This window comes from Puntigrus tetrazona, chromosome 7 (genome assembly GCF_018831695.1).
Source record: "Puntigrus tetrazona isolate hp1 chromosome 7, ASM1883169v1, whole genome shotgun sequence".
NCBI classification, from domain to species: domain Eukaryota; kingdom Metazoa; phylum Chordata; class Actinopteri; order Cypriniformes; family Cyprinidae; genus Puntigrus; species Puntigrus tetrazona.
Genome location: NC_056705.1, coordinates 29,310,217 through 29,323,397, shown reverse-complemented (window position 1 = coordinate 29,323,397; position 13,181 = coordinate 29,310,217). Strand labels below are relative to the sequence as shown.

The 13,181-nt window shown below is 39.4% G+C and overlaps 1 protein-coding gene across 6 annotated transcripts in view; it reads left to right on the top strand.

Moving 5' to 3' along the window:
• The window catches only part of pcdh7b (protocadherin 7b), a 114,657-nt gene that overhangs the window by 50,398 nt on the left and 51,078 nt on the right, over positions 1 to 13,181 (top strand). For 2 of the 6 annotated variants that reach the window (XM_043244225.1, XM_043244229.1), the window contains exon 2: positions 7,844 to 8,036. The exons of 2 other annotated variants lie outside the window; for them this stretch is intronic. In XM_043244225.1, coding sequence (XP_043100160.1) covers positions 7,844 to 8,036 — 193 coding nt within the window. Of the gene's footprint in view, positions 1 to 7,843; positions 8,061 to 13,181 lie in introns of all 6 variants that reach the window. 2 more of the 6 variants (XM_043244224.1, XM_043244228.1) reach the window with 1 other exon arrangement.

Below are 13,181 nucleotides of genomic sequence, written 5' to 3'. Positions count from 1 at the left end.
GTGCAGTCGAGAATAGATTTCTCCTCGACTTAGCCAAAAAACTAGATAATTAGTTTCATAACTTTGATCAAGGTTATGCGAGAACAGCGCATACATGTTTGACTGAGACAGGACTGAAATTACAAAGAACTTTTGTCAAACAATTTTCCCCAAGTCCCCAATAGGGCTATAAATGTTGCTCTCTTTAATGAAATCCTTGTTTCCTTTCAACAACACCAGCTACGCCGTAGTAGTCCACAATAGCGTCTCGGTTTCCTCACATTTATGCTCAGCAGGTTAAATATTTTCTCAGAAACAGCGCATTTTTCACAATCCCCTAAAACTCTAAGAGATGTATCACTGTTATGTATTATTTGCCATCTTGACAGCTTCACTGTTTGCAGATGTATTTAATAGACTAGTGCTTATGATGTAGATAATGCGGCCTGCCAGGGAACAGCACTCTGTGCTTTGTTAGAGCAGTCATGTGTCAATCATAATCCAGCTGAGGTGTGAACGCGTACTCTGTTTTGTCATTTCTCTCCTCAGTCTGTGTGGACTTTTTTTCATTACGCTGCCAGATATTTTCTCAGGAGAGACGACGCTCCTTCTACGGTCCGAGTTACGATATCCCGTCCGCCCTCAGGATGTTTACAGCCTGCACTTTCGCTGACTCTTAGGCCTCTGTCACCTCCGACTACCGTAGCCGTGGCGATTACGCCTGTCACTTAGTGACATTAGTGGGTCAGTTGTCAGATTGACTGCTCGGCGTTACAGTGAGTCCTGCACGCTTCTTGTAGAGCAGTGTCATTGGTCGATGATTGACGGATGCAGGGACTCACAAGAAGGGTGAAGATAGCGTCCTTTGAGCTGAAGGAGATCGTCTGAAATTTTTTGTAACATGATCACGTAAGTCAAAGCCAGATTGTCTGTGAGTTAGATGAGCGCACGTTTGTTTGTTTGCGTGTGCGTTTCAAAGTTAAAATGGAGTTCAACTTTCCTACATTATCCTGTTAGGAAAGGCACCTGAAAGCATTTTTGTAAGTTTGATGGATACCCGAGACCGTAATCCATTTCAGCGTGCGATGATAATGGATTTGCCCCGATGAGGTTAGATATTCGGCACCAGAACAGGAAACTGCATATCCCTTTCACTCCTGACAGAGAGAAATATTGGGGACAAGATAAAAAAAAAAACATAAAATGGAGAAAAACACATTTCGAATTTAGAGCCAAAACAAAAAGCACAGCGTGCATACAAAATCCATTATTTGTGTAGCGTCATGAATTACAAAAATCGTGCCGGTGTATAACGTCTGTGGTGTGTATTTATCGCTAAACTCTCTTAAAAGCCAAGTGTGTTCGGGATCTTGAGCGTGAAGCAGCACCCTGGAGGTATTGTTCCTTCTCATGGAGCGAAGGTCAGAGGTCGGCTAAGCCTTTGAAGCCGTCGCATCATCCCTTCGGAATATGTTCTGGCTTAATCCACCGCTTAAAGAGCAATTAAAAGTTTAGCTAGGATTTTAAGAAAAGAGCACAGAGAAATGTTTTGAGGTTCCCATCTGTCTGCGCTTTTTTTCCCCCCCTTCATCTTTTCAGTTGTCGTCAGGAATGTTAATGCGACTTCTGAAATGTTAATAGGAACAATGTAAAGGTGGAGTAAAGGAAGTTTATTTTATCTTGCAGGACCATCGACCTAAAAAAATTTCCTCCACTTTTACAAGCGTTCGTGCGGAATATAACCCATCCTTCCTCCAAATGGGGACAATAATAGTAATAATCTTACTTTTGGGAACAACATCACAGAGTTTTATAGAGTTTTAAGATACCACAATCATAAAACCAGGAATAAGATGTACCTGAGGAGGCTTAAAGATACCGAGGCAGCACTGCTCCTCAATTTTCAACTAGAACAAGAGCAAAAAAATGAATTTTTAAAAAGGCGCACTGCAACAGTGCTTTCGTTGCGGATATATAAAAGAAAAATCTGAGGATCAAGAGAAGTTCTGATGAACGGTAAGCTTTCTGCTCCACATATAAATGCTGCCTTCTTGATTAAGAATGTATGAACGCTGATAAACAAGGGCGGCTAATTTCACTACAGTGACTAACATCCTCAGTGTTTTGTTTGGCAAAGGCACGAACATCTGGAACACTTGGCATGTGGAAAGGCGAAGTTGGCCTGAGAGGAAATGGACTGGAACGGCAAGAAGTGATGCATCACTATGCTGTTGCCGAGAGTGTGAGGTGGAGTGGATGACAAGAAAAAATGGGTAGATGAATGAATGAATGATCAGGCCAGGTGAGATATCTATGCCTCAGTGCCTTCCAAAAGGATTACATTCAAAGATGTACTCTGAAGGTATTATCTGAAGAACTTCAGACGAAGCGGATAAGAAAGGAGAAAACTTGTGTGTTTTTTTTTTCAGTGTTTGAGGGCTTTGTATTTCTTTTTAAAAGAATACTCTTGAAGTGCTCATCAGTTAAGCTCGAGGCTCGTCCACGGAGAGGGCAACTGATGGGTTAAAAATGATTAAAGAGCCCCCCGGTATAAAGCTGTAGACATGTGGACTGCAATCAAAGGAGGGCCTCAAAAGTGGCCAAACTGTTTAATGTTTGCTGTGGCTCAGCTCGAGTGTGTTCAGGGGTCCTTCGGAGTAAGCCCGCTGGACTGAAACACAACAGTCCTGGGTAAGATATCAAAAGTACACTCTGCTGATGGAAGTGGTCGGGTGGTAAAATCCGCCCTGGAAGTTTTCAGCGCCTGCAGTGAGGTGTGTTGATGTATGCCTTGCCAGAGAGACCTCAGACCTGGCTAAACTCCAGTAGGTCTCAGGAGGTCTAGAGCCCATCTGGAGGTCCTCATAGGCAGGAAGGCTGAAGAGAAATGAAGCTTGACCAGCGCCAGTCATCCCTTAAGACAAAGCAGACACCTGAGCCTCCCCAAGCTCCAGGATAAACAAAACTCCCTGACCTCCTCACCAGCGGCTCTGTTAGTCCTTTAAACACGCAGACACATTCCTTTCTTAACGTGTTGCGCTCTTTTAGACTTGTGAGGTTTAGTGTGTGCGAGAATATACATGACTTTTTCATCTTATCAAGATTTGGAAAAATCCAGAAAATTCTGAATAGTATCCAGGTAGGAACCGTAGGGGTTTGTACATAGATGAATACTGATACATTAATAAGCCTTTTTTCCTATTCTATTTTTTATTAAGATTGAATTAAAACGCATTTAATTCGATATGTCAATTTACGTGCTTGCTATTTTTAATTCAGCAGATTTGTTTAATGTATTTCATTTTACATAATATGTATTAATACAATGCAATTGTTAGCTTAAGGATATATTCCTACCAGATCTGACCTGTAAAAATCAATACTGTTAATACTTAACTTACTGTCATATTAAACCTAATTAAACCACTTCGTATAGATGTTTTTGTTGTTGTTTCTTCACTTGCTTATTATTTTTAAATTAATATATTCATTTGATGCAGTACGAATACATTTACAGTATAAAAATCAAAAAGCTAATCGTAATGTCTAAATTAATTGATTGTGCTAAAAAGTAAATAAAGGAAATAAATACAAATACAATAAATATAAAAAAAAAAATCACCTTAATATAATAATTGCAGTGTATAATCGCAGTTTATAGTGTAATAATTGTTATATTATCAAATGATAATAAATAAAATGGTGTATATACTATCAAAAAATGATCAGTAAGAAGACTCTGTAGCTTAGTCATACATAATACATACATAATCCTTATCTTTTTGCTTAGAATCAACTATGTGAATATCGAAACATCAAAAAGCTTATCTTTCACTCTTGGCACACTCACAGGGCTTGCTTGTAGATTAGCCATTCAGCCTAAATATGAGAACAACCTGTAGCACATTGTAGAAATGCTTTGCAGGTTATTTTGACCTACAGTAGCATTACCCTTGGGCTGTTGTGTACAGTGGCAGCTTGATCAGATAGCAGTCTGAGGTTCAGCCTGAGGGTGCTTATGAAAATTTGAACAGAGGTTAATTACAGGATATAGCACCAGGCCATCACGTCTCGACACCGATGACTGATTAATCTTCTTGTTTACGGTACTAACCGCACCCAGCACATCTACCAAACTAACCACACGAGTTGCATTTTCTTCCTGTCTGCTGTATTATCTCATCCAGTGGTATTTCTTCCCTTCCTTCAGCTCATTTTCTCCTTTCCTCTCTTGTCTGCTTGATTGCAGAAAGACACAGGAGGCTTTAGAGTTTGTGTTTTTGGCTAAACCACTGCTCTTCATGGTTCATGGATATAGGTCATTCCACTACCCACATACACCCAAGATAAGCGAATACACACACACACACACACACACACACACACACACACACACACACACAAAATAAGATAGTAAAGAAGAAAAAAAAGGGGGTTTGAAGAGACAGAAAATTAGCTTGTTTACAGAATAGAGTTACTTTTGAAATGAATGCAAATCCGCTGTGTGTTCTTTTTTTTAGTGTAGTATTTCCACCTATGCTGATTAAACCCAGTTAAAATCACATGCGTTCTTGTTGCATTGTTTTTGAACAGCACTTCAGTTTCCATCTCTGCACATTCAATATTTAGAATGCATTGCCCCAAATATCCCTCTTTATATATCGTGTTATTAATGCACAAGCAATAGGCCGCACTGCTAGCGAGAAAAGAAAAAACATATTTGAATTTATATTTGTATATATTTGAATTCAAGGAAATTGCGACACATTTTGCTATTGAGCAACTTGTTATCAGAAACAGCCAGAACCTGACCTCCATTTTTTCAAAGAAGTTCACAAAGGCTATTTGTCCAGCAGAAATGAAAGCCACGTGCATCTCATCAGGGGGTCTTACAGCTTTTCAACCTACATAGGATGACTTAGAATGGCATAAAAGGATGAATGTACAAATATATGTGCGAGATTTAATTAAATCCGTCCTTCATAAAGCTGCTTCCTCGGTAGGGAAGCCCAGCCAATCAATGCTCAATCAATAAACCAATCTATCTATCCTTGCATGGCCAACCACTTTCCCATCCCATTCTTCATGCATGACATTCATCGACTCTTATATTTGAAAATCGCATTTGCACCAAGCATAATGCCGCACTCTACCAATTTATCTAAAGTTCAGTTCATTTGTGGGTAATTTAAGCCTCAACTCTTCAGTGTGGGACTTTGATTGCTGTCACACTTAGCTGCAGAGGCAGCCATTTCATTTCGGAGGTAGAGAGAGAGAATGGCGCTTTGATACATAAACATCATTTTGATCCGTTATTTCAGTGCAATAGCGAGACCCCCTGTGGGCTTCTATTTAATTATGCAACAAATGTTTGACTATCCAAAGTGAATTTTTTAGCCTATGAATATTTATTTCAATTCATTTGTTGAATGTTGATTGTAATTACATGGAAACGTGATTTATTGCCAAGATTTCTACATTAGCCAGAGAAATGAGGGAGATAAATAAATAAATGAATGCAGCATATGAACAAATGCCAAATGCATGCAAGTGGCTTCTTTACTGTTATTAGTATATTTTAGGTATCGGCTATTGTGGTGTTGACATAGTAAATATTCGTCAGTGCTTAGACTCATTTCTCATTTAGTTCAAGGCCATGTTACAGAAAAACGAATGACGCATTGGATATGCGCGTATGCATGTTTGTTTTACACGCATAGATGTTAAACAGCCATTTGTGGGTGGTGCGTGTGTGTGCGCGCTGCACGCGCTGGTGTGTGCACTTCTTTACATCGAAAGGCAGGCCCTACTAACCTGACAGAATACAAATGCCGAGATTATGGCGACGTGTCAAATTAAAGGGACAATTTGGAGTAATGATGAGTGTTAGGCCACTCAGTCTGAAAGGCAGCGAGTTGGAAAGAAAAAGAGGAGTGAATGATGGTGCTCCGTCTTGTTTAATATTCCTGAAAGAAAATGTGCAGTGACAGGAAGTGGGGCAGCGGGGAGAAGGCCAGAGGCAAACACTTAGAGATGCTGCTGCTTTGTTAGTGTCTATTTAATGCATCAGTCGAACTTTTCGCTGCAGTTGTTGTTGGTATTTATATTTATTTAGAGCCAGGGTCTGCAACCTTTTATAGACCAGCGTCCCCTTGTTGGATAGAAAGACTGCTGTTACATATTGTATGAAGCTTACACTGTCCTTTTTTTTTATTATTATTTGTTTTTTTTTTTGTATTCTTTTAATTAGAGAGCTTAGTTTAGCATCTTAACTTTAAGGGAGAAAAAACATTAAATATAATGCAGTTTTGATTAATTAATAATTTACAATATAGAGAAAAAAAATCTACATAAAACTATTTCCTAGAAATAGGAAACTATATTCTGACATCATAAACAATAACATGTTTTCTTTGAACTGTGTTGAATTATGTTTTAACACACACACACACATATACAGAGAGAGAGAGACTAAACACCACCACCGACGATCAGTGTAGGATAATTTGAGTAAGTAATAGGCTAGAGAGTGAGACACAGAAAGAATGATGGGAGGGTGGAGAGATCACTTCTCCTCCATTGTCTTCTCTTCTTTTTTCCCTTTGCTTTCACTTACTCAGACAGGAAGAGTCAATGGTTTAATTACAAGGCTCCAATGCTAGTTAAATTATCAAAATTTAATTTCCACCTTTCAGCTCTCTCTCCCTCTCTTTCGCTCTTTCTCGTGCTCTGATTTTCTCTCGCTCCTCCAGCCGCTCATTTAGCTCAGAGCCCATATGCACTCCTTATCTTAATGTATTTCATTGGGATATGAAGGACAAAAAGTCCTCTTCTTGCTTAACCCAGTCTTCCTCTACCGAAACGGTTAAATCAGGGCGAGAAATTCATTTTCCCATTTCAAAAAAAGTCCTAAAGGATATCAGTATACCACTGTAGCAAGACGTCTCGCTTTGATAACAGCAGAAAACAAGTATAAAAATAGTACTTGATTTCATGAATATCTGGTTCTCTTTAATGAAATGAACCATATCAAGTAGACTTCATGTCCTTCCTAGTTTAATTTGTCTCCCAGCTCCCTTTTTTTTTTTTTTTTTTTTTTGCTGGATCTCAGCACAGACCGAAAAAATTTGTCTCCCTTCCCGGCTCGCTGTCAGTCATCTCCTCCGATCTTGCTGTCTTTTGTGCCATTTCTCAATTGAGACAACCCGAGAGAAAGAGGAAATGAAAATCAAAGGTTCAGAGCGCAGAGCACAAATTCACACGAGCCTCCGTGTACCAGTTTATTACTCCTGTGTGCATCCTTTCACCTATTTGTTCTTTAGTTACTTTGAAAAATGTGTGTGCGGATCCATGCGCTTGTTTATTAGCCCGTAGCCATGTGTTCCATTCTATTTCCCATCGGGACCATACTTGCTCCTCTTGTCCTGTTTTTGCTATAAAGTAAACCACACAAGGAGACTTTGACGTCCTTCAGACCTCCGCCGCTATATTTAAACCGCAATGCCAAGTTTGGCATCTGTACTTACTCCTGTGGGCATTGAACTTACTATCCTACCATTTTTTGTTCATGTGAGAATCATTAAACAAGTGCTGTGAAGCTCATTAGTATTGTTTTGTTTTTTGCTTCTTTTTTTTTAGCTTGGCTTGGCGGGCGCTGCTTTCAAGCTACGTGTAGACATTAATCCAGTTACTGTTTGTGTCATTTTGTAGCATGTAGCGCAGTGCGCTAATCTAACTAGTGCTACAGCGAAGTACTTTCACTCAGAATTATCCCACCCACACCCCCCCCACAAAAAACTACCCATCAACCCCTCTTCTTCGACCTCTTCAGTCCAGTGACCCCCAGCAATCTCTTCTCTTGTAGCCGTTCCGCCGAGTGACCTTCTCGGTGGTGAGCCAGCCACAGGACCCGCACCAGGGCTCGCTGCAGAGCTGCTACGACAGTGGCCTGGAGGAGTCGGAGACGCCCAGCAGCAAGAGCTCGTCCGGCCCCAGACTAGGTGCCCTCCCTCTACCTGAAGACGCCTATGAGAGGACTACGCCCGATGGCAGTGTCGGTGAGGCAGAGCATATGGAAAATGGTAGGGGCAAACACAAAAAAAAAAAGATAAGTCAGAGTTAAGCTAAACAGCTAAATAAAAAGAGACATACTCATCAGTCAACAAGATAGGAAAATTCTCTCAAGAGGCCACACACTCACACACAGCTACGCTGACACTACAGATTTACAGATGCTGGGTTATTCGCAGATATGAATAGAAAAGTCTGAATAGGCGGGAATTGCTAGGTTTGTCTTACATGCTAAGTATGAATCTGTGATTGTAGTGTTTAGTGTGACTGGCTCAGCAGCTCATAAGTATCTGCATTAACACACACACACACACACACACACACACACACATATACATAGTTCGTTATTATTTATTTTGCTGTGTTTACCCAGTAAGAGCTAAAGGTCGGTTAACGTAGCATAGCCTTCTTGTTAGCTTGAAAACTCTTTTCTCGAAGCATCAGATGAGGTCAGGGCTGCTTCATTGGAGACATAACTCATCTTCGAAACATCAGTTCACAAGAGATTTGCTTGTGTACCAGATAAATAGATTAAAATGTAATTTTCTTGAGTTTTACTGTGCCGCTGTGAGGAACAGTTTGCGCGTGAGTAATTTTGGCCATTTTACAGTAATCGCTGTCAGTACGATATCCTGCCATGCCTATCACACTCTTTAAATTGTAGGGGGTTTAACAGGTGAAAGGGCTTGAACAGTAAAAGCGTGTATCTAGTTTCTTTGTGGCTGAGTTACCTATCCCTCGTAGTAGCTCTCTGTGGTCAACAGTTACCTCCATTGTTAATGACCAACCAACCGATGTTGGGTCTCTATCAATGGAGCTACTGTTGGGGAGGTATTCGGTAGCAGTTGTCAAACATTAAGGGCTGTCTTGTCCACATTTGATACTTTACCAACGACAGGTGCGTATTGTGTGAGCTCGGCATGCCATTTTCTGTGGAATGTCTATTCTGCTTGCTCATCGGAGTACATGTTAGAAGAGCAGGAACGAGTGTTTCTCTTAGAGTCAAGTTATCAGGTCCATAGCACTAAATTTTGTCTTGCGTATTGCGTTACCTCATTGAGATGGGTTGTGTGACACTAAAACCTCATGGTTTGTTGGAGGTTGAAGGTCGAACTGAGTCTAAAGTCTAAAATTCGATTTTTTAACTTTATTGCAAACATTGCAAGAGAACATTGGCCTAAATGTAGATTAAATAGGCTTCGTCGAAGGCAAGTTGTTTTAGCCCACTTGCTGCTTAGGATCTGAAGCCTTTGCATTTAGACACTTCTGTACCAAATTAGCCTCAATTAAAGTCTGGCTCTAATTCAGACTAAGCTAAAAATAATTGGTCACTAGGAGATCGATGCAAGGCTGATTAGATCAAAACTGTGAATTTGGCCATCAGTCAGTTCTAAGCAGGAGAGGAAATAAAGGTAACATACGCTGATGGGTATTGAAAAGCTGTTTATAGTCTAATTTGTGACGTGCGTGGTTTATATATTTTATATTATCAAAAGACTTCGCCATTGCATTGTCAATATTTCCAAGGTTAGGAAAGTTAATGATGAATCCGATTGTGCTATCATTGCATTTTTTTCAGTTTCAAACGGTACAGTTCCAGGAAGTTACGGACATTTGGATGGATCAATGCACAGGCACACACATTCTCTATGATGTTTTTTTATTAGTAATCATTTAATGATCAGCTTTTGTCTTTCTGACTCTCTTCTCTCCCATGTTCATTTTTTCTTGCCTCCTCACGTCTCTGCCTTTTCCCTCTCTTCCTGTTCCATTCTATCTTTCTTGTAAGATCTTTCAAGGGCAGATACAAACAAACAGATGAATCACTTTCTGATAAATAAAAGAGATGCCTCACCCCGCTGCTCCCAATCTTTAGGAGAATCAGTGTGTGTGTGTAAGTGTGTGAGAGGGGTTTAGAGAGGGAGAGATATGGGGAAAATAGAAAAGTCAGGAGACTATGTTCAGCTTAGAACTGAGCAGAAGCCAACATTAGTACAATAGCTTATGCATTCAATGCAGTTAGAAGTTGACGCTGAAATTTTTCAAAGCTGATGTGCTCTGCTGGGCTCATGCATTATCAAACATCACACACAGAGACTCATACACACTCAAATACACAGCCGGTCACACTTGCGACCCAGTAAAGTTGCTGTCAATGTCTCTTTCATGACAGAGATGTCCTGAGCGTGTGTGTGTGTGTGTTTGGCTCTATAATTGGCTTAGGCATGCTGTGGGTTAGTTCCGCTTTGAGAGAGTCTTTTGGGTTGGTGTTAGGTTCATTTAATGCTTTTAATGCTCTCTCAGGGGACTTAGACAACATCCATACTCACTTTTAAGTGTGCGATCATAGCTCTTGAGTGTAATTTGGAGATATTTACCTTTCAATGCCTTAACATTAAAATACAGATGCGTTTTATACACAAGGTGGCCTTTTGATTTTAGAAGTTACTCATTAATGTGGTTTACAGATCTAATAAAATGGATACTTTTTACTTTGTTATTTTTAGATTTAAAATAGTTTGCAATAGTACCCCTAGTTTACATGGGGTCAAAAATTTTCTTTTTCTTGTGTATTCAGATTTTTTTTATATATATAAACTTGTAAATGCATATAGGTGATTATATAAATGATCAGGTTCATATTTAATAAGCATGTTATCCGTTGACAGATGCGGTAATTCATTCGATAGAAACATCCTAATTAAACTAATTAAATAATTAACTTTAAAGTTCATATTGTATGTCAAATCATTTGGTTTTATAAAGAATATGCATCTTCTATAAGTGCATGTTATATGCCCATATGTATTTCAGTGAGATTAGATAAAATACGCCTTTTTTATAAATAAATGTGAATTGTTTTCAAAACCAAAACAAGTGTTATTTGTCAGCCGAAAATTTCAGTATTTGTTCAATATATGTGTTTTCCAAGAAGACAGCTTTATTATTTATTTTTTACTAGCTTAGTTGCAACACTGCAAGCTGTGCTTAATCATGTTTTTTTTTTCTTTTTTTTTTTTTTTTTTTTTTTCAGAAAATGAAACAAGGTCGTCTTGCTCCGTCTTTAGCACAACAAGACACCATAGAATGTTGCAGGTTTTTCCATGTTGAATGGGTAACATTCTCAGTGTCCTTCTTATGGAAAGCACTTAATTAAGTCGGTTAAATGGCAGTCATTGCCCCTCACAGTGCTGCTTCCCTAATGCTGTATTACAGCTCTGATAACCTGGAGTCAATTAAAATATGGACGGGAGATCATACAGACACATACACACACACACACACACACACGCCCAGACACCCCTGTAGTTAACAGATGGGCAAAATGCCATCACTTGAAAGAAAGAATCAGTGAAGGTCTGTAATTGTGGTCATTATGCTTGTGAAGGATGTGTGTGATTGGGATCCTGGTGAGGTTTTTTGTTGTGAGTGTGTTTGTTTGTTTTGGGATTAAGGTCATGGCAGGAACTGGGCGTCCCCCTAATGAAGAAACCCTGCTGGGAAGATGGGTTTTCCAAAACAGACGCTCTCTCTCTCTCTTTTACCCTCTCTCCCACTCTTTTTTCAATTTCTCTTTCTCTTGCACGAACAAATGGCAATTGCAGCACACGCTGCACAAACATATAACATATCGACAGTAAATAACGATTAGATATTTCCTCCTTTAATGCGCACATGAATGTACCTGTGAAAGACAGTGTGGGCGAGCGAGTGGGAGAGAGACTGATTGACTCTCTGGAAAAATCCCGCTCTTCGACTTGCTCGTTGTCAATCGATGATCATCCAGTCAATACATTTGCTCTACTCCTCGTTCTTATCTCTTCCTTCTCTTTCTTCACTCTCCTGCGCTGAACCATGGGACTTGCATCCATCTTCTCTCCCCAAGGGTTTTTCTGCTTTCCGACATCATCACTTAGATGTTATTATCCTGTAACTTTGTAGTTTCATTACGATAGACAGACAAACAGATAGAAAGACAATGCTTTATTTTCCTTAGAGACACTGGAGCATTTGCCAGTGATAAAGATAGGCTTTCTCTAGAGGAACACTGTGCAAAAATCTCTGACCACCATTTGAACCCTGGAGACGTCTGTCTCTAGAGTCTGCTTGTTAGGCTTTAAGTGTTTCTGTAATCTTATAATGACTGCGGACAGATACTGGGTGTATAATATGTCTCAAAGCAAGAATTGAGATCTGGCTGAATATAACCTCATATAATCAACAGCTGCTCTCGGATCAGTAAAAGCACAATGGTAGTGCAATTGGAGATGATGGGAACTGAAATGATCACTTCAGATCCGTTTATGAATCAATACAAATGACAGGTTTTTGTTGTGCTTCAGGGTTCACTTTTCAGCTTTCCACAACGATAGGTGTAGATAGGAAAGATTGTATTGGATTGCCTTGATATTTGCCGTGTTATTTTGCTTTGATTTTAGTCATTTACACAAAAATTAAGACACACAAAAAATGGTAAAGAAACTGTTTTTTTTTTTTATTATTATTGAGAAATTACTAGAATTGTCATTAAATAGTAGTATCTGCTTGTGCATGTGTGTAGTGTATGGTCCCATTGAGAACCTTTGCGATCCGTAGAACCTTTCCATTGTCCAGAAGGTTTATTATAGGTTTATGTAAAAACAGTCACAGATCGAAAATGGCTCTTTGGATTTTTTTACTTGTTGAGGAAAAGAAAAATGAGGAAAAAGCAACAAACTCACTTGTAGTGCTAAAAAAATAATATTTGTTAACTGTACATTTTACTTGTACCTCTCAAGTTTGTCTTAGCTACTTGGCCATTAGCAAACAAACAGATAAATAAATAAATTAACACTGCGTGTACACTCACTTCATTAGAGAAGCCGGATACAGAGGGCCAGATGGCAATGCCAGTCGCTTTTAATTAAAGCTATTCATATTTCAAGAGCTCGGTACAGCCTCAATCCAATAAACCTCATTTTTTATTTTACCAGAACTCAAGCGGGGCCGATAATTGTAGAGAGAGAGAGAGATCAGTAAAGCAATGACAAGCATCACAGGCCACCTTTACTGGTATTTGCATTCATTAGAAAGTTCGTGTGTAACCTTTTCTAGTTTTTGTTTGGGCTTTGTGCCTTCAGTCAGTTTGGGAC